Raw genomic sequence first — 20,671 nt, 5'->3', positions numbered from 1 at the left:
CTGAGTTGTGTTAACTTTCTGTGGAAAAGGAGCACGCAGATTAAGTATCAGATCAGAAGGAACTAGATGCAATTAAAATTAAAAAACAAGGAGACCTCTTCTTAGAAATAGTAATTCTATGTATGTATCTGTTTCACAGCCTAAGATCTTGCACCTGTGCCCACCTGATACTGGAACTCTAATTCTGAATAAATGCAAATTTGAATCTAACCTTAAGACTGCTACTTATGTACCACCTAAAGGTTCATGGTAATTTCTGTTGGTTTTAAAGCCAAACAAACCCACCCACCTCTTATCATGTTAATCACTAATCACATTAACCCCACAAGCCCCAGAGTCACAAAACCAGGTCTGCTTCTGATACAAAACCCTGCAGTGCAAACCCTTCGCTGTACAGTGCCAGGGTACCAGGTAACTTCTGCCCTGAGCTACCGTAGGTTTTTTACTCAGTGATAAGAATTGAAACAGTACGAGGACAAGGCCTCAGTCATTAACAAATTACCATGCTTTCTCTAAACCTAATTTATAGAAACTAATTTAATCTAAACCTAACCTAAAACATTTTTTTCCTGCTGTTAAGGAAGTGTAATCATCAGATGCCAGTAAGGATGAATCACCTTGTGTTGTCCCCATGTGCCAAGCTGGGATTGTTCTAATGGGAACCCCATCACTGTGAGAGGCTGAGGGACAGGACACAAACGAGTCTCTTGGATGGCTTCCTTGCCTCTTGGCCAGTTCTTCGCAGCAAGAGCAGCTCAGGGCCACACAGCTGTCTTGCACATAGTCATTGAAGGGCCAGCACAAGGACATGGGCATGTGCTTTCCTATGTTGGACAGCGTGGCATTTTCCAGGATAGGTGTTGGTGACAGAACTTGCAATTAACATTTGAACGACTGGCCCTGAACACACAGTTGTGCACTCCACATTTTTCTCATAGGAGCCTCTCAGTCTCCTCTAGCATGTACCAGCGTGCCAAGGGCTTGAGAAAGTGGGAGAGCTGAAGGTCTCTTGATGGGCATGAGGCTCTTTGACAGCTTTGGGATTTTGATTGAAGGGACATTAAGAAGTTTCTAATTAAACACAAAGAAACATCAGAGCTCTTTACAGTAACATGCTGTTGTGAGGTTACAGCTTACAATATTTAGATAGCAGACTCTTTTAAAATATTACTGTCTTAAAAGGCATAATTATTAGTTACATGTTGAACCATTCTGCCTACGTTACGTGGTAGTTGCATGTATGGTGTACAGCTTCAATAAGTGGTTCTCAATATGGTAATAAAACTGAGAGCACTTCAGAGTAGAAGATGTGGAAAGCAAGCATGAATAAATAATAAAAAAGGCTGTACTTAGCTATTATGCCACTTTAATTGTGTCTGTACTGGGTAATGTTCCTGATGGTTTCAGTTGGTGCTGTGAATTAGGCTGTATGCTGTGCATACCTGTGTCTGCTGTGTGTGCTGCTGTACAGGAATAGGAGAGCTCATCAGTACATTCATTTTTATGGCTCCTAGTCAAAATTCTTCATTGAAATTAAGTGGTAGTAAATAACAATGAATGTGACACAGTTGCCCAGTTGCAAAGTTTTACAGACAGGAAGCACTGTAACTTTTTAGTTAAAGAAATGTTTTTTTCAGGCTTCGCAAATAACTTGTTAAATTGTTACGGTCTACAATTTTTAAGAGGAATTAAGTACACCAATTAACTGACTTTTAATTTTTTTAAGCAGATCTCCTTGCTCCATTTAACTCCACAAAATATTTAAGTGCTGACTGTTCAACTTAAAATAAAATTCCCTCATTTGGAGGGGAAAATTGGAAATCAAGTGTTAAAATAAAGAAATAGCAAAGCTGTCATCTTCCATAGCCATAATAAAATTAACTGGCATGTTGCATTAATGGGACATGTCTAGATTGATATAACAAGGTGTATCATCTAAAGAGACTTCAAATATCGTCAGAAAGTAATTAAAACAAAAAGGCATGCAACTCTCTCTAGCTCAGGTTCATGTTCAAACTGACATTTTCTATGATAAAATGAATCTTGAATTATCTCTCTGGTTTCTAATAGCTGAACTAAGAAAATAGCATTTCTAATTCAACAAAAGATACATTTCAAAAATCTAATTACTTAAAAAAATCAAAATCCCACAGAAATACTGTGAAATCTCAATGTACAAAAGACATTAGGAAAAGTGCTATTCTGTGTTTATTACTTCATTGTATTATTGCTCTGTTACTTTGATTTTTTTTTTATTTTTTTTTTACGATTTCTCTCTCTTTATGCTTATGGCTCTGAACATATGGTGTTCAAAAAAATGAAATCTCATCCTTGTTCTCCCAGGAGCTGGCAAGCTGTGGATGGAATAAAAAAGAGAAATATAGTTCTGCTCCAAATGCAGTTGCTTTCACCAGAAGATTCAATCATGTGAGTTATTTTTTTTGAATGTAATTACATGTACATGTTTAAAAGGTCTGGGGAATTAAGTGTTCTGGCACATCACTTTTATTGTTGATCACAGCTGATTATTTGAAAACTTCAAATATGTGCTTAAAGCAGTTCCTTATCTTCAGTAAATACAGAAAGACCAAGACAGTACTGAAGAAATAGTTGTGGCTTTGTTTTAAATAGCAGCCACTGATGAATAAAATAAGGAAAATATGAAGGGTTTTTCCCCAAAATGGTGGTTGTCCTTTTCGTAAAGACAGGATCATCATTTGAGGTTAAAGGCTTACCATATAGGATTGCTGGAGTAATAATTAGGTATGATTTCTTTCTATGTTAGTTAAATGTTTTTTTGCTTCACAGAGGTGTGTTTGTCCCTAGAAATAAGAGCCTTTTCTCAGTATGGTCATCTTTTTAAGACGATTCCAGGCAAACTTAAAAACCGCAAACACATACACTGTACAAAACTTTGTTTTAATTCTCCATTTGGCGTAATGTTTCAGATATGTAGTTGAAAAAAAAAGGTTATAAAACCAATTTATCAATTAAAACTACAATTTTAGCTTCTTCCTCTGTTAAAGCTGCATAACTACAGCTGCTGGTTAGCCAACCAAGTCTCAAAACTGTAATACTTATTTATGTAATGCCTTATTTTGGATTTCAGATGAAGTCATTCTCTTACCCCTGTATCTCCTCTTGTAAATGTTTAATAATGTCTCAAACTTAAAAGCTTCCTTCCAGACCTGTTTTCTGTGCCCAGTCTCACATCTTAGACATGTTTGTTAATCATCGCAAACTCAGGCCAAGCCTCTAACCCTTTCAGTTGTTTTTTTCTGTCAGTTGTATACTTTCTTGCTTTCCATTATTGCTCGTATTCAGGATCTGACCAAGCTCTATTACTTACCTACAACATTTACAACATCCCTTAACCATCTAATGGCTGACGTGCTTCTCTGTGGATGGGTTTGGACACATTCAGAAGAGATGACGTTACGCCTCAAACTTCTTGTGACTATAGCATCATCTACTGAATTCTGTTCCCCCTCTTCTCCCTTGCATAGTGTTTAGTTGAAGTTTTCCTGATTTAGCTTTTGAAGTTGCTGTGTTTAGCCTGAGGCTGTTTCTACACTGATCCATCTCACATTAATCTCACTGAAAAACCGGTGGTTCCAGCATTTTGAGATCTTGTTTATCCATCTAAGTTGTGTCTTCAAAGAAACACTGTTTTGCTGAATATTCTGAAATGTTTTTGTAGAGAGGGCCTTCAAGAACCTCACTCCTATTTTCTTGTTGTATAACACCAAAGAACTGCAGCAATTGGCTAAACAGCTTTAAACATGTGAAAGAATTGTTAAAATACACTTAGTAGCAAGAAGTAAGGAGGGGAAGCCAGATTATGTGAATAAGCGATGAACTGACTGTCATTACAGAACCACAGTTTAAAAATACCTAACCAGTAAAATATGTTAAGGACAGAGAGAGAGGGAAGGCCTGCCTTGTACAGCTGGCCAGAAATAGCCCGAGATAGCTGTCACTTAAAGGTAGTTGTTAACATCTTAGCAGCGTTTCAGACCTTTAACACTACTGTTAAATAGTGTTTAGGAAACTTCTAAAAGTAGTGTTCTTAGATTAACACGCAAATTCCATACATCCCATTAGTTTACGTGTATTACTGTAGTCCTTTCTTAAGTCTCCCATTCTTATTTGTGTTTTAAAAAAAATTTTTTTGACCAATCCAGATTTCAGCTTTCTTTTAAGGATGTATCTACATTTCACCCTTCCGTGCAACACTTACCAAATCAGTTTGGGTTGATTATGGATTTAATTTGATGAGTAATATTCTTTTATTCTGTCTTAAACATTTTGTGTGGATTTCTATAAAAACTGTGTGCCTACAACAAAGTAAACACAGAGAATAAAATGCTAGAAATAACCTGCCTTTTTTTTGTAGCACATTTATTACTAATACTTGGTAGTCCTGTTTCCTTAGAAAGCCTTGCTAACTGCCAAAGGGAACTTTTCATATTCTCATTATTCTATGGTGCACATTAGATGATTGCGGGTTGTGACTGGCTCTTCCATCTGTCTTGTTTTCCTTTTCCTACTATACTTTTGTTTCAAGGAGATTTTATTTTTGATTGAAAGGCAGGTCAAGACCAGGCCGTTCTGGAAGGAATAACGGAACTAGGTGACTCCAAGTTCTGTAGTGTCTTTGAGCTTGTTCGGTGTTTTAATTGACTAAAGATCTGTGTTGTTGTATTTCAAATTTTTTCAGCATGCTGAAGGGGAATTTTGAATACAGTGCAGCCCTGTGGCTAGCTTTGAGCAGATGTTTATAGAGTTTCTTGTACTGTTTGTTTCCCTTCTACCTCGCCCTTTTGTTGCATTGGCTTTGCATCTGAGGGCGTCGCAAGGAATGATGCAGTCAGGAAAGGGCAGAGGTTTATTTGAGCTTTCCCTTTCTCTAGCTCATTTTTTAGGGAACATCAGAAGAGTGATAAACATACGAACAGATTGATGCAAGGACAGGCAGCCTGTGGGTCTCTCCAGATGTCCTTCATGGAGACGTTCCATTTAGTGGGATGTTTTCAAATGTAGTTTCAGATTTTCTTGTTGTGAGTTCTAGGTTTGTAGATAATCCTTACCCTGCGTGTACACTTTCTGTACAGCCATAAAAGTTGGTTGTGCCCCTCTCTCACTTGACAGGTCCCTCCATTGATGCTGGGGTCAGTTTGTCTAACCAATTCTCTGGGAAATTGCGGCATATGGCTTTGGTGGCTGAGGGACGTACCATTTCCAAGAGCTTCTTCCAAGAAGTTTGCATCAGTCTTTATTCTGGTGCCAAGGAAAGTCATCAGTCCCACCTTCATATGGTAGAACCAGAGGGGAAGGGGGAAGGGGTAGGTGGTGTTTCAGTTGCAGATTTCTATCGTTCAGTTGGGTAGCTCCACTTTTGACTTACTGATGCCGTATTTCGTAGAAGTTTTGATGTGGTGTGTGCCTATGGTTCAAAATGCATCATTGTGGAGGGGTTGTTCATTCCAATAGTAGTTATATTTAGATTCACTATCTTTTTTGGGAGCGGTGAAAGCTAAGAATTTGTATGGGATAGACAGTGGCAGCTAGGGATAAGGTAGCACAGTGAGGTAAGCAGTTTTCATCTTCCTTGCCTGGTCCACCTTCTCTGAGATCAGATCTATGCCAGCTGATTGTTCGGCAGGACATGGTTGCTGTTGGGCACCTGCCCTATTTACCTGCGGGGTTCAAATGGTTAGAACTAAAAACACGTGATCAATAAAATCATCATGACTTTTGGCTTTATTGGCCGTGAATACATTTCAACAAACTTTTGTTAACCTTTGAAACTTCACTGGGTTTAAATTATGCATCATGCATCTGTCTCTTTCCCTTTTTCCCCCAACTTGCCAAACGAAAAGTCTTGCACAGCTCTCGCATTGTAAGTAAAAAGAATATTAAATCAGTAACAGCTGCTTCACAGCAAATTGATCTGCTGATAGAGCTTTGGAAACAGTTATGATTATGTGCAGTTGATTGCAGTCCACTGAGAATGAAGTAGTGTATTTCCAGCATTAGTTATGTGATAATTATATATGGTGCCTGTAAAAACAGCTCAAGTTCAGGGAAGAGAAGTCAGCGAGTCGTTCCATGCCAGGATTCTTTTATTCTCGAAGCATACGTTGTGATGCGGTACTGCACAGATCTACACAGCTACTATTAAATGTTTTCTTCAAATGTGCAGTTTCTCTACATAATTTTTTAAAGCTCTGATCCCTGCCTTTTGCAAGCTTTTTTTTTTTTTTCCCTGAAAGTTAGTTGTATAATTTGATGCTGTTGTAACTCATAAATCTGTCATAGTGCAAAATCATCAGGTTTGCCTACATACCAAAACGTTGCTCTCTACCTACTGGAAATTAGTATTTGCGAATTGCTGTTAGGCTTTGGTATGAAAACCTTTTCATAGCTTATTAAAAGGTGACTGTCACTCTCATGACTACAGAAGTATCTGTATTAAAAGCCTCTTTCCAGGGGTTCTCATTTAAATGGGAGTGGAACTCTGCTGCCATAGAGCTTAAAATATTAGAGAAGCTTGTCAACTAGATTCAGTGCTTTTGAGCAGCTTTTTTAAAGCAAAAGACCCCCCCCTTGTAAAAGGCAAAATCTGTATGTTTTAGTGTCACTGTGAAACGCGTCGTTGTTGTTATTTTTAAATGAAATTATAGGATTCTAAGGGAAAGGAAGAAGGAAGAATTTGTGTTGTTTTGAATAGTGTACTTTTCTGCTAAGTTGCCATCAAGTATGGTAGTGAAATTTTTCTAGGACTATCACAAATTAAAAAAACATGTATGGGGGAGAGGTGGTCATTCTTCCTTTGGAAACAGGCAGGGGAATGACACGGATTTTACTGTACCTGTAAAGATGCAAGGTCAGTGCTGTCTAATTTATGCCGCATGCCGTCTTTTTATGTAGCGTATCAGAATGTTTCAAATATTTCAAATTATGGTCCAGAAACTCTATTAAAGAGAGAGAGTCTTGAATTTATCTACTGATTAACAGAGAAGGCGTAATTAGTTTGGAACCAGTGACTGTGAGCTTACAAGTACCAGTATAGCAAAGCTATTATTATAGAGAAAGCTTGGGATAATTTCAAAAGTTTAGACTGTGACTCATGAAAGGTATATTCCAAAGTTGATCATGATCCTATATGTTAATAAGGAAGAATATTACCACACAAATATATGGAAAAATAAGATGTAAAAGCAGTGAGAAGGCTTTAAACAAAATAACCACAAAATATCTACAGGACCATCCACAATAAATGTGAAAAAGGAACCTGGATAAGATATAGAAGTGGTTATTTGTGGCCAATTAAAACAAAAAGCTTTGTTTAACTTGTTTATTTAAAAATATTTGGAAAAATTAGATGGTGCTTTTTGAAGACATCAACGAATGGAAGGCCAGCCAAAAAAACAGTATCAGTGCCAGCGAAAACACACCCAAGAGTGGAGGTGGCTGGAATGGAAATGGTCACTGGCTTAATTCGTTCTCCTGCTTACTTTCACTGAAAGCACTGGAGAGCTCTGAGCTGAGAGGGAGGGTTTGGGGTTGGCTTTGTTTTGTTTTCCCGCAAGACCTTGGCAGTGCTGAGACCCCAGTCTGGCTGGGACTGGGACAGAAACCAGAGCTCACTGAGTAAACAGGAGTACTCGTGTGGTGCGCCGCTTGTGTTACTGGGAGACTGATGAGCTTCGATAGAAGCCAAGGCCAAGGTGCTCAATTGTTTGTTTTTTCTTCCTTACAAACACTCTCGAGCATTGTTCCATGTCTTGAGCAAGTGTTTTATAATCTGGCCTACTGCAAGCAGTCTCCTGTTCGCTCACATTTCTGTTTATCTGATCGAAGGCATGTGGGCCTGTGAAGCACAGCAGAGTGGTGTTGTCTCTGAGGTTCTCTGCAATACAAAAACCGATGTTAAAACTTGAAATTTCTTTGATCTTCAAAGGGAAAGCATCTCTTTGGCAACTTACCACTCCAGGGGAAAGTTGGCTTTCTCAAGCTGTGTAACTGCAGCAGAACATCAAATTGAGGTGTAATTTTTTGGACAATACTTTGAAGTACTGCTGAATACTTCAGTATTTATGCATTTATTTCTTACATATTTTATAGTAACACTGTTTGCACAGGACCATTTATTACATTTATCAAAGTAACAGTCTCTCAGGAGATGCTTTGCGTGTTGTATTTTTGTTGTTGCTGTTTTTTTGGATGGAAAATAAAACTGAGCTCCATGGCTTTTATTTCCTGGCTGGCATGACTTTAGAAAACAGACCAAAGGAAAGCAGTTCTGTAGGATTTGTGGGTTTTTACTGTCTTGTTTGGTAGTTCTTCTGTTTTCCAGTTTCAGAGCTCTTGTGTTTTGACATCTCGGTTCTCATCAGATCAGGCTACCTTCACTGAAAATGTAATTTTATTTATTTATTTATTTGAGATGTGGCTCTTCTGGTGCTATTCTGTGTGAAGAACTGTCATACTGTACAGAGTGAAACAGGATAAATAGGATTTTTTAATTGAAATTTTGGGCAGGAACTTGCATGTTTGATGTTAGTTTACAAGCGGTAGTTTAGAAGCATTAAAAATCGGAGCAGCACGACAGGTTGACAAGTGTTTACATATGGTAGCATACATTTCTTCATATACTTTCAGTAGTTTTGTAAATAGCAGTTAAGCTGTGTCTTGCTAATCTTTGATTTATTTTTCCTAACATGTACTGAATACATGAATAAAAGTTTCAGTCTTTTTACCCTCTGCTAATTCTTTGCTACTGTTTTACTGCAGATCTGGAGGTGTTTATATTCTATTCTTCTTTGTGCTGAAGTATGGGGGCAGGGGAGAGAAAAGTTAGAAGGCAGAAATGTTATCAAAATATTTTCAAATATTTTCACAGCTTTTGTGAAGTGTCCAGGTAATTAATCAATGCAGGAGGCATCCTTCATGCTGTACTGAATATGTTGGCAATATTTATATACTAGGTGATGTGAACTCAATGAAATTTAACAAATGAGAATGATAGCACACTGTATATTAGCCAGGAATTGGCTTAGTCATCAATAAGGTTACAAATAATAAACCCCAGCTTACAGCCTACCTGGATTTATGAATTGCTGTTAGGCTTTGGTATGAAAACCTTTTCATAGCTTATTAAAAGGTGACTGTCACTCTCATGACTACAGAAGTATCTGTACTAAAAGCCTCTTTCCAGGGGTTCTCATTTAAATGGGAGTGGAACTCTGCTGCCATAGAGTTTAAAATATTTCTCTATTATTTTAAGGTAATAGGTTTCTCCCATAAGGTAGGAAGGATTCCTACCCTATGTTCCAGTGTTCAGGTGATACCAGTTTATTCTCTTCAGAGGTGCTGAGAATTTGCAAGTGCCAGTAAACTGGAGCTGAAGCGGTTTAACAAATCTGTGAGTTGGGTAGTGTGGCTTTGTAGTCATGGAAAACCAGAAACAGAATATAGCCCAATTGGGATTTTTATATTCCTTCATTCTGTAGACTCTCTTAATAAATTTTCTTCATGGTTTTATTTTCTTGGGAGAACATTTTTGAAGTTTGAGGGTTTTGTGATTTGCTTCTTGTCTGACATCTCATCCTCAATCTTAGTTGGAAAGTGAGTATGTTTGTGTAGATGGCATACTTCCTCCCTTCCTCCCTTCCTCCCTTCCTCCCTTCCTCCCTTCCTCCCTTCCTCCCTTCCTCCCTTCCTCCCTTCCTCCCTTCCTCCCTTCCTCCCTTCCTCCCTTCCTCCCTTCCTCCCTTCCTCCCTTCCTCCCTTCCTCCCTTCCTCCCTTCCTCCCTTCCTCCCTTCCTCCCTTCCTCCCTTCCTCCCTTCCTCCCTTCCTCCCTTCCTCCCTTCCTCCCTTCCTCCCTTCCTCCCTTCCTCCCTTCCTCCCACAATTTTTACAAGATTGCAAAGACAAATTTAGCCACCCACACATTTAGTGAGAAAAGCAGAACATGTGCTCTCCAACAAAGTACTGGAGTGCATTCTTACCTGTTAGGAACTGGAGAAAGTGAACCAAGTAACAAGATACAAGGATCTTTCAATTCTAAACATAAATTGGGTTTATTAATTTGATTCAAGCAACTGCTTGATTGTGTAACGGTAGATGGTATTGCTAGTAAGAATGAGTGGAATAACAGGAAAAAAAATCAAGGTCTTTTATTAGGGCTTGGGTTATATTGCTTGATTGTACAAGCATTTGAACCTTCTAAATTTGTTCATATGTTATAAATGGAACTCGAATGCTGTGAGACTTCGATGTGTTACTCGTGAAATTAATATCCTAAAAGTGTAACGTTGATTCTCTATTTTAAAAAGCATCTTTTCTTCTTTTTAGGTAAGCTTCTGGGTTGTCAGAGAGATTCTACATGCACAAACGTTAAAAATAAGAGCTGAGGTTTTGAGCCACTATATTAAAACTGCAAAGGTAAGGAATTGGGGGTGGATGGGAGGGGAGACTGTGGGATTCACCATGATGAAAGATCTTATACTTAGGCTGGTCAGTTCAGAAATACACGTAGGTAAATATTTATCTGACACCCAGTTTAGCTGTGGTTGTATCTGCTGGCATGAATAGGTGCTTGGCTTGTGTATGTAACAAAGTTGTCAGAAATAGTGACAGACCAAAGCCCTGAAATTGAATCCTCTGTTTAAAAAAAAAAAAAAAAAAAAAAAAGCTTAAATAAGGAAACACAATGTAAACTTATTTAAAATATTCTTCATTAGATAATATAACTTACCAAATGTTTTCTGATGTTGGATAAAGCCAAATAGTATTTATAGAATCAGTTGAAACGGTATCAGTCAGAACACAAATTGCTTTTATTACTGGAAGGGAGGAAGCATCTGTTATCTTTTTTTTCATTTGTGACATGAATAATATGAATCTAATATTGTTTTAAAAGCAGTTTCAAAAGCGTATCTGAACTCAGCGCTTTAGAGCTCTTATCCTTTGGTACCTTCCTAAAAGCCATTAGGACTGACATTCCTAAGAAAAGGATCAGGAAATCTTGACTCAGATGTAGATGAGCCAGAATCCTGGCCCTTCAAACAGAGTGAAACTTTATCATTGTTCTGTGAAGAGTGGGATTCTTTCTTTTTGCTGCCTCAAAGTGGCTGCTACTGCAGATAACTTCTGTCACCATCTTGGATTATGTACTAAAAATGATTGACATTTTTTTGGTGGCTACTTTGGTATCTAACTTGCAAATACATTTTGTCTTTATACTTTTTTTTTTTTCTACAAAGTAAAGTTTTACCTCCATGGAATTCGATTGAATAGATTTTGTGCAAAACAAACTCATTTTGTAAGGTTTGACAACCTTTGTTCAATAGTTGTGCCATGATCATAGTGGTTGAGAGTACTGAAAAATGTAGAGGCTCTAAGGGTATCTTTTAAATAGCTTTTGATATGTGATGAGTTAATGTACCTTCATGTAATATATTTTTAAAAATGAGGGGATTTTGTTTGATGAAATGGGCATAAACAAATTTGCTTCCATAAATGTAGGGAAGGTGTGCCTCTGTAGTGATCATAGTGCAGAACTGATCTTGGAAACAGAGCTGGGTCAGGCCTGGTTGTGGTCCTGCTCTGATGGGGCGTTTTAGTCCTGCTTTGGTCTCAGCACACCGTGCCTGATCTCATTTGTGGACTGCAGAGAGTGATGCTTGCTGAAACTCTGCTGGTTTTGAGAGAGGATATTGTGCCTCAACAATTAAAGTCAATTGAGCGTCTCTTAGCTGTGAGTTGTAAAATGACAATTACAAAACCGGGGAAATACATGGGGTGCTTTTATCTGCTAATTTATTTACTGTATCTATTATCTTGGCTTTGCTTACATATGGCTGCTAGCTTTGAGTTACTGCAGTTAGTGCCATTTTCTGTTTATGCCAAGGCTATTATCAAAGCACTAATTAACTTTTCAGAGAAGCTGTAAATCCCCTAGACTGAACTTTTTGTGCTGACTATCTATTATATAGCTAGCAGTCCTTTAATGGCATCTCATACTATATTGTTTTATGCATGAACTAATTGGACTTAATTGCATTCCCCTGAAGTTCCCAGACTATCTCAATTGGTTATGACTTCTGTTTCAATGCTGGCAGCAGCTATGAAAGGCTTTTTATTTTTATTTTTAATCAGCCATGTTATTGTTCTGCGTCCTTCAGGACAACGAACTTTATCTTATTTTTGGGCAAGCAGAGGAGAAAAATAGATGTTTGTGTGAGTGGTTGGACAAAGACAGGCAATACTGTTTGGAAGGGATGGGTCTACGGTATAGAGAACAATCTAGGTTGGAAAAGATGTTTGAGATCACTAAGTACAGCTGTCAACCTGACCTGCCAAGTCCTGTCACAATCCCGTGTCCCTCAGTGCCACGTCTTTGCATCTCCTAAATACCTCCAGGGATGGGGACTCCCCCGCTCCAGTGCTTGACCACCCTCCCCATGAGGAAATTTTCCCTAATGCCCAGTCTAACCTCCCCTGGCACAACTTGAGGCCTTTTCCTTGTGTCCCATTGCTTGTCACGTGAGAAAAGAGACCAAACCCCTCCTTGCAGTCTCCTGTCAGGGAGTTGCAGATAGCAATGGGGTCTCCCCTCAGCCTCCCCTTCTCCAGCCTAAACAGCCCTGGGTTCCTCAGCCACTCCTCACGTGCCTTGTTTTCTATTCCCTTTGCCAGCCTTGTTGCACAAGCATGTCCAGAGAAGAGCAACTCAATGACCTTCTTGTAGAGAGGGGCCCAAAACTGAGCACAATATTTGAGGTGCAGTCTCACCAGCGCTGAGGTCCTGGTCCTGCTGGCCACTCCATTTCTGACACAAACCAGGCTGCTGTTGGCCTTGGCCACCTGGGCACCCTCCTGGCTCATCTTCAGCCTGCTTTCACACAGCGCACCCAGCTCCTTTTCTGCCAGGCACCTTTCCAGGCCCTCTTCCCCAAGCCTATACTGCTGCATGGGGTTGTTATGACCCATGTGCAGGGTCTGACACTTACCCTTGTTGAATGCCATAAAACAGGATGCACTTATTGAGCTGTCTTATCCCTCCGCAAAACCTTCCTGCCCTCAGGCAGATCAACACTCCTATCTAACTTGGTATCACCTACAAACTGGCTGAGGGTGGGAGCACATGATCCCCTTATCCACATCACTGATAATGTTATGATCAGTGAGAGTGGTTCTTACTCAGTGGGTGTGGAAAGACTTTGCTAGTCAGTAGACATACCAGAACCATGGAGTTCCAGGCACCCAGACTCAAATTCCTACTACAGAGACCCAATAGTTAGCATTAAACACGGCACTCCTGTATGAGGACATCATTCATTAACACAGTACCAGAGAACCATTAGCCTTTAAAGAGGAGAGAGGATCATTTGACCTGCTCCCAAACTGCTAGCTGGATAACCTTCCCTGCAGTTTTGCTTCTAGCTTCCCTTAAAAAAAAAAAAAGTCTAATACTCAGGATTTATTCAGAACCTGGCTAAATCTGCCTTACTTTTTTTGTTATCTCATGAATGGCTCCCTAATGAGGACATCTTGGATAAGCTAAGTTTCAAGGAGGAAAAAAGACTTTGTCAGCTGTGTTTGGAGAAGAAAGGATTCCTCATAATCTTATATCATAAATTAATTTTAGTTTTTCAGACCCCCCAAATTGCCTTACAGTGAGAGAAGTACTCTAGGTACATGGCTTTTCAAATGTACCCTGCTTGACTTCTTCCTGCATCAACTTTTCTAGGTGTTTTGATGCAGCCTTGGTAGCTCTATAAGCCTGTTGTGCAAAATGTATTTACGATATTGAATACTCCCATAATTACATCATTCACAACTGTGTTATCCTTCTTGGCATGTTAAGTTTGAAAATTCTGACGAATTTTCAAAGAAAGGAATTTGTTGGGTTTGAGGATATCTGGTATATGTCCCAAAATGTGTATGCATATATATATTTTTGGAACGTCTCTCTCTGGACAATGAAATGGCAAGTGTGATATAATCCAAAACAGTACAGAAGCAACAATGAAAAATTAGAAGGTGCCTTAAAAGGGATACAGCATCTCACTATAATAAAATGTTCATTGTAGAACATGCAAGACTTCTTCACTTTAGATTGTTATTTATTCTGTATTAACTGTTGACAGCACTTGAAATGTTTGTTTTTGTATGTGTTTTTGTCCTCAGAAACTGTATGAGCTGAATAATCTGCATGCTCTTATGGCAGTTGTGTCAGGTCTACAGAGTGCTCCGATCTTCAGGCTGACTAAAACATGGGCGGTAAGTGACTACAGCAGGACATTGGAGAGATTTTAATTTATTCTTAGACAAATACAACATTCTGTAGCTTATTTTCAAGGTTGCAATAATTATTACAGATATTCCTAATCTTCTTGTGCTGTGTACATAATGTTTCTACTGCATTTTAAGTCTATGGTTTCCTGTTGAGTTTTTTTCCATTCTGGCATAGAAATATTTTCCTTTTGAAAAATAGCTCCCTACAGATTCTGCTAAATGCAGAGGCTTTTAATTTGGCCAGAAGCTATTTTGTATTTAGTTGCTGGAAAATTATGAATGCCAAAGTGGGTCATATTTTAATCATTTAGGGGTTTATGCTGTTGGAATTTTTTTTGCTATGGAGAACAGATGTTCAGAAACTCTTGATTCAGTTTCCATAAAGAGATTTTTAGTTTCTTTTACTGATAACTAAATCTAGTGATCTTCATCAGAGTTTTCAGAATTATTTTCATAGTTACAGCAACTGCATATTTTTAGATTTGTACAGTTAAGAAAGAATTGCTTTCTTTGGAAACATTTTGACGTGTTCTCTGAATTAATTAACTAGAATCAATGTTGTGCAGTTGCATTCTTCATGATCAGTACATTAGAAATAACTTTAGCTCATACCTTCAAGTTGAGAAAACTGTGCTTGATTCAGTTATACAATGTGATCAGATGAATATTTTCAAGTGTGATGGAAGTTATCAGGTGACTGAAATATTCCTGAGCAAGGTATCCTTACAAATAGCTAAAAAAGATTTAAAAACTTTCTCTACATACGTCTGCACATCCTTGTATATTGCAAAAAGTGTTTTTTTCATCCTGTTTCCTTCCCCACCGAAGTCACGAAAAAACGAATGATAATGTTGCTCAGCTGATAAATGTTAACAAAAGTGGTTTAAATCACTCGTGCCAAGATACTCACCTAGAATTCTGTGCACGTTTTGCAAGTATGCAATTAAGACTTCTTGTTTCAGAATACCAAAATCTCTCTAAGAAAATCTATATGAAGTTAACACTTCAGAGTGTTCTTGAGGCTGACTTCTGTTTTTCTGTTTTTGTCATTGTGTTGTCTCAACAGCTTTATGTAACTATGATGCCAAATTGCTTTTTGTGCATGACTCAAAAAGAGTACCTGCTTTACCTATATATTAATATAACCATACTAGTTACTACCAGTTCCTAGTTTCTTTCCTACTTCATCAACTAGAAACACTTGTTTTCAATTCTTAGGAAGATTGTTGTTATGCCACTGGCATATATATCAGTCTTTAAACTTTGCCCTTCTTACAACTTCTGAAATGCCAGGTAACCTCTTCCATGTTTCTGCAGGTGTTTTTAAATTCTATGGTCCCAAGATAATCTATGCTTTTCATCATCTTTTATACGCCTCTGCAAATTAAAGTTGCAGGATAGCTCCTAACAATGTGTACTGCAAACTGATTTAGACGTCTTTCTCTTGGAAGTTCAGCTTATAAATTCTTGAAGTAATTCTAAGCCTTTTGTTTTCAGTATAGTAAAAGCAAGAAAAGACATGTAAAAAGGCACACCAAGCAAGACACTACTATCACTTGATTAAGTTATACAACAGTGTTCCAAAACATTCAACAAGGGAGTGTTTCTTGCTCCTTTCTGAGATAATTTGTAGTAATTTGCAATTGACCTAACTTTTATAGTCAGAAAAACAGCTGCAAGTATACTTGCTACCTAAGAAAGTCACGTTATGTGGTTGGACTCTAGAGTTGAAAGGAGCCATTAAATATTTGCTTGGTAATCTAATCTTAATCTTCTTAAAATATAAAAAAATAAAAATCACATCATCTGACAGCACGTCTGAATATGTCTGAAATTTACTTGTCTCATCCATTGCCTGGACCCCCAATGAACTCTAGAGAGTAATAAATGCTTCTAATATATGATTTACCCCTTTCCAAACTTGAATCATGGACTTTTCCAGGAATGTGCTTCTCTCTATTTAATGTAAAAGAAGCTAGATGACTTAACTTGAACTTAAGCAGTATAAACAAATAATCATTAGACAGCTGCAATTAGGTGATGTGAATCCTGTCGTGCTCTGCCAGCACCCTGAAATCTCAGCTCTCCTTTCTTCTATTTCAAAAGTTGTTTCCAGTGCTGGCATGCTGTAAAGCAAGGAGCCATCTGGAAGTCTCTCACCCCTTCTCCTACTGTAAGCTGTCAGTCTTGGCTTTTGTTGTCTCTGCCTGTGTACATCTCTTTACTGTTCTTTGCATCCTCAGAGCCTAAGATACCAAAAGAGATAGCAGAAATATTATCTAGAAAAAGAAGCAGTTCCAAAAGTGAAGAAATAATAATTAGGTCCTTACTTCTCCTCAGAATAACACCTTTGGTTTTGTCAGGCTCTCTGTACACTAATGCAGGAACTGGACACAGGACGTGAATCGCACCATTAGCACAAAGGAAACTCACACAGGCTTTACTTGTTTAGAGATTATTCAAAGAGTCTGAAATGATATATTCAACTTCAACAAGACCGTGCAATTCAGTGCATTTTGAGGAAAATCCAATTAATTCCATTCAAGTCTGTATTTAGGCCATTACTATTCCTGTTAGTCTTGCCATACCTTCTAGTCCAAAAAAACAACAGAAAGCCTTCCAGACATGCAGTGGAGACAAAATGTTTTAGAATATTTTAAAGGAAGGCTCATCTAGGCTGTTCAAACTGCAACCATCTTTGAGGAGATAAATTTCAAACGATAAATGTTATGTTCCAGTGGCTGGAAAGAAGTTATGCCTGTCTACTGTTGTTCTTTTGTCCTGGAAATGATTATGAGTGGTTGCTCATCAGAGTATTGGAACCAAAGCTAATAATGTTCCATTAATTGTCGAAATGCAGAAGACCAGCACATGTTAGAAAACAATTCACTTTTGAAAAGTGACTTTCTTCTGAAAGCCTGTGTTCAATTTGCTCATGTGGCTATCCTAATGAAGACTAAGATATGGGAAATGTAGGTAGAAAAAAGTCGCTTGAATATTGAAATTACAGCTTTAGAAAAGGGGCGTTTCCACTTCTGTCATGTTCAGATAAGCTGATCTTCTTGTGAAAGAGAAAAGGGAATAAAAACTGATCTGCACCTTGTAATTTTGCACTACTGAGGATCTCGTCAGCACTCAAGCACTGAGTCTTCTCCCAAAATGTTCAGTGTAAACATCTTATACGCTTCTTTAAACTTTGGCTTTAAGTTGAAATAAAGTCATCAGAGGCTTTATTTCAACTGCACAGTAGTGCAGTTAGATATTTCAGAAATATTTTAGTTTCTCAGTCTTGTAAAGAGCACTTAGTTTCTGTTAATACTGTCAGAGGAAGGTGTTGGGGTGGGAGAGAATGGACACTGAAAATCCAGGGCTTGCTTTTGTATTCTAAGTGATGGCTCCTCTAGTAATAAGATACAGTAAAATTGCTAGTTAGCAGAACAATAGGTGCAGCCTGTATGCAAGTGCATAATTCCTTTTGTAGAGAAAAATGGATCAAATCTTAACTCTTGTAGTTTGCAGTAGTATTGTAGTTTAATAAAAGTTATGTTTCAAATCTTAATGATACCGGTTTGCTCTTTGGAAAACTAATTTCTTAAGGGTTTTCATTTGAATAAGAACACAATCTGGAGTTTGGGTTTTTGTGGAACTGGATTGGTATAAAACTCAGTACCTCTAATGAGAAAACAATAACTTACAGATCATTACAGTGAATAAAATACTACTTTAAAATACTGCAGAAGTGGGCAGCACGTGAACTTGTGCTGTCTTTTGGCTAGATTAGTCTTTGGAAAACTGTTATTATTTCAGAAAGATCCTGCAGAACACTAAAGTTTATATTTGACTAATTCTCTAGAAGGCTTATCTAAATTTGCTGCCAAAATAGCTACTTTTCTCTGTTAATCCTCCAAGTACTCATCATTAAAGAGTAAATGCTGTAATCTTGAAGCAGTTCTATTTAACAACAAAAAATATGGGGAAATGAATCTATGCATTTAAGAGTAAAGAGAAATCATAGCAATCAAACTTAATCTCATTTGGTTTTGCCTTTTTTTGTAGTTATTGAGTCGGAAGGATAAAGCCACCTTTGAAAAGTTGGAATATGTTATGAGTAAAGAAGATAATTACAAAAGGCTTAGAGACTATATCAGCAGCTTGAAGATGACTCCATGTATTCCCTATTTAGGTAAGCTGAAGAAACACTAATGAAAAACATGCTTCTCTGGTGATTACAGAAACTAAACGCTATCTTTTAAGCAGGCATGAAACTATTTTGATACTTCAGTGAAGAATATAGAACCTTATATTAACTTCACTAGCTTCATAAAGAAAACTTCTTTTAAACCTCACAAACACTTCAGGTTTTACATATAGTATCAGCTTTCTAGGAAACTATTTTCCCATATGCTCTATAGATATACCAGTTGTCTTCTGGAGAACTACTTAAATTATTAGGCTTGCTAGCACTCTTCAAGAGCAAAATATTTGAATGTTACAGTAATTCAGGGTTTTAATTTATGAGCAGTGATAAATCACCAGCCTCTGAGATAAATAAATATAGATCTTTGGGTTTGGAACATGCTAAAATCTGCAACTGTTGTTGCATTTAATTATATTAAACTGACAAGTGAAATGGGTGGATAGTACTGACTCATATTTATGAAATAATGATGGGTCAATGATATTCCTTTGTATCTTGAAAGCTATATAAATAAATATATTTATTGATTGGTTTTGTTGCCAAGCTAATCTAGTGTTAATATCTGTTTTATTTGTTTTAGAGTGATGTGTGCTCTTATAATGTAGCTTTTCTTTAGTATCATAAGATGTCGGTAATTAAGGAAAAGTTTACATATCTTTTCCTTTTTCCAGGGGGAGAAAAACTTAATATTTTTGTAGATATCAGGTGCTTTCACACCTAAATTCAAGATGACCTCCTGTGGTCACCTATAAGCTTTGCTCATAACGACATGAGATTAAATAAATAAAAACTTGATAGCCTTTTTAAGCTGTGATCAGTAGCTCATCACAATACTACTTCATTTGCTTCGTAGCTTGATGTGATAAACATTACCATCATTTGGTGTTAGTATAATACCTCTAAAATGCATATATTCAGTTTTTGTGAAGTTGCAGGAATTTTATGTACTTTGTACTAGAAAAAAAATACTTTGCTCTAGAGAGCCAATAATAATTGTAAGGACAAGCTGTCCTATAGAATTTGTCATTCTGTCCTCATTTTTCACTTCCGTGTTACATCCCAGAAAAATCCATCAGTTCCAACATGATCTTAGCAGCTGTTAATTTCCTGTGTTTTCAAGTAATCAGATGTTGGTAATTGTTCATACTGAACATGGAGCTCTGAAATACTCAGCGTGAGCCCATTTTGTCTGAAGTGCAGGTGTGAGAAGTGCCAGTGTGGCACACGATCACATACTACCCCAGCTGTTGACGTAGCTAGTTGAACTAGGCTTGAATTAAAAGGGACAAAGAAGCCAACCAGAGTGTGATGCGATTAAACGTACCATTTTGTGGCTTCCTCTTCCATGTGCACATGTGTAGGACATGCGGTCTCTGTATGCTTCTGAAATGGAGTTTCTAGCTGTCCAGAAGCTTTTTACCTATATGCTGTGATTTATGAAATGCGAAGCCAGGCTCAAATTGTTTCCTTGCCAATTAGAAAGTCTCAAGCCAACCCACTCTCAGATTTTTTCCAAGTCTCATGATACTCTGTCCCTTGCCATTATGGTCTTCTGCAACTTACTGCTGTACAGAGAAATCTTCAAGTTTGGGTGTATTTGGTGTCTGATGTTTTAAAAATGCTGCCTTAATACCTGCAAGTGTATAATTAAAAGACCAAAATGTTGGAAAGCAAGTTTTGTTCTGTTACAGATGTTTTCCTCTTTATACGTGAGAAAACTCTTGTGCAACTCTTAGTTTAGAGTAAGCGTTAAGATTGAATTGATAATTTATGGAAGTCAAATACATATTTTTCTGCCTAGAAAGAAGGTGGGGGTTAATGCTTTTTGCTGTGACCAACTGTAATGAATGTTTTGTGGCCTGATTTCATACAGCATGAATTCTCACTAAAGATATAAAGTCTTTCGTCTCAAAGTCTCAAACCTTTTCCTTAAATTCTCCAGAGAAATAGGAAACGCCTAGTGATGCGCTCCCTCTCAAATTAATTTTGTAAGATTTAAATATGTGGCAAAAAGAACAAAATTGCTTTGCAACTACAGGCGTGATAAGCATGGATCTATCTTGGAAGGTTGGCTATTGAGTCCAAGTCTTCTCATCTGATCAGAGCTTTAATCTCCAGTAAGACATGAGTAGGTTTGCAGAAGGATTACTTCTAAAAATTCT

At 37.7% G+C, this 20,671-nt stretch overlaps 1 protein-coding gene across 16 annotated transcripts in view; it reads left to right on the top strand.

Moving 5' to 3' along the window:
• The window catches only part of RALGPS2 (Ral GEF with PH domain and SH3 binding motif 2), a 142,145-nt gene that overhangs the window by 62,591 nt on the left and 58,883 nt on the right, over positions 1 to 20,671 (top strand). For 15 of the 16 annotated variants that reach the window (XM_013099300.5, XM_038182706.2, XM_013099304.5 and 12 more), the window contains 4 exons: positions 2,344 to 2,427; positions 10,364 to 10,453; positions 14,204 to 14,296; positions 18,368 to 18,494. In XM_013099300.5, the coding sequence (XP_012954754.1) occupies positions 2,344 to 2,427; positions 10,364 to 10,453; positions 14,204 to 14,296; positions 18,368 to 18,494 (394 nt within the window). The remainder of the gene's footprint in view (positions 1 to 2,343; positions 2,428 to 10,363; positions 10,454 to 14,203; positions 14,297 to 18,367; positions 18,495 to 20,671) is intronic. The other variant, XM_038182710.2, reaches the window with a different exon arrangement.

The sequence above is a fragment of the Anas platyrhynchos genome, chromosome 8 (assembly GCF_047663525.1).
Source record: "Anas platyrhynchos isolate ZD024472 breed Pekin duck chromosome 8, IASCAAS_PekinDuck_T2T, whole genome shotgun sequence".
NCBI lineage: Eukaryota > Metazoa > Chordata > Aves > Anseriformes > Anatidae > Anas > Anas platyrhynchos.
The sequence above is the reverse complement of the archived record's forward strand: the minus strand, read 5'-3'. Positions and strand labels throughout refer to the sequence as shown.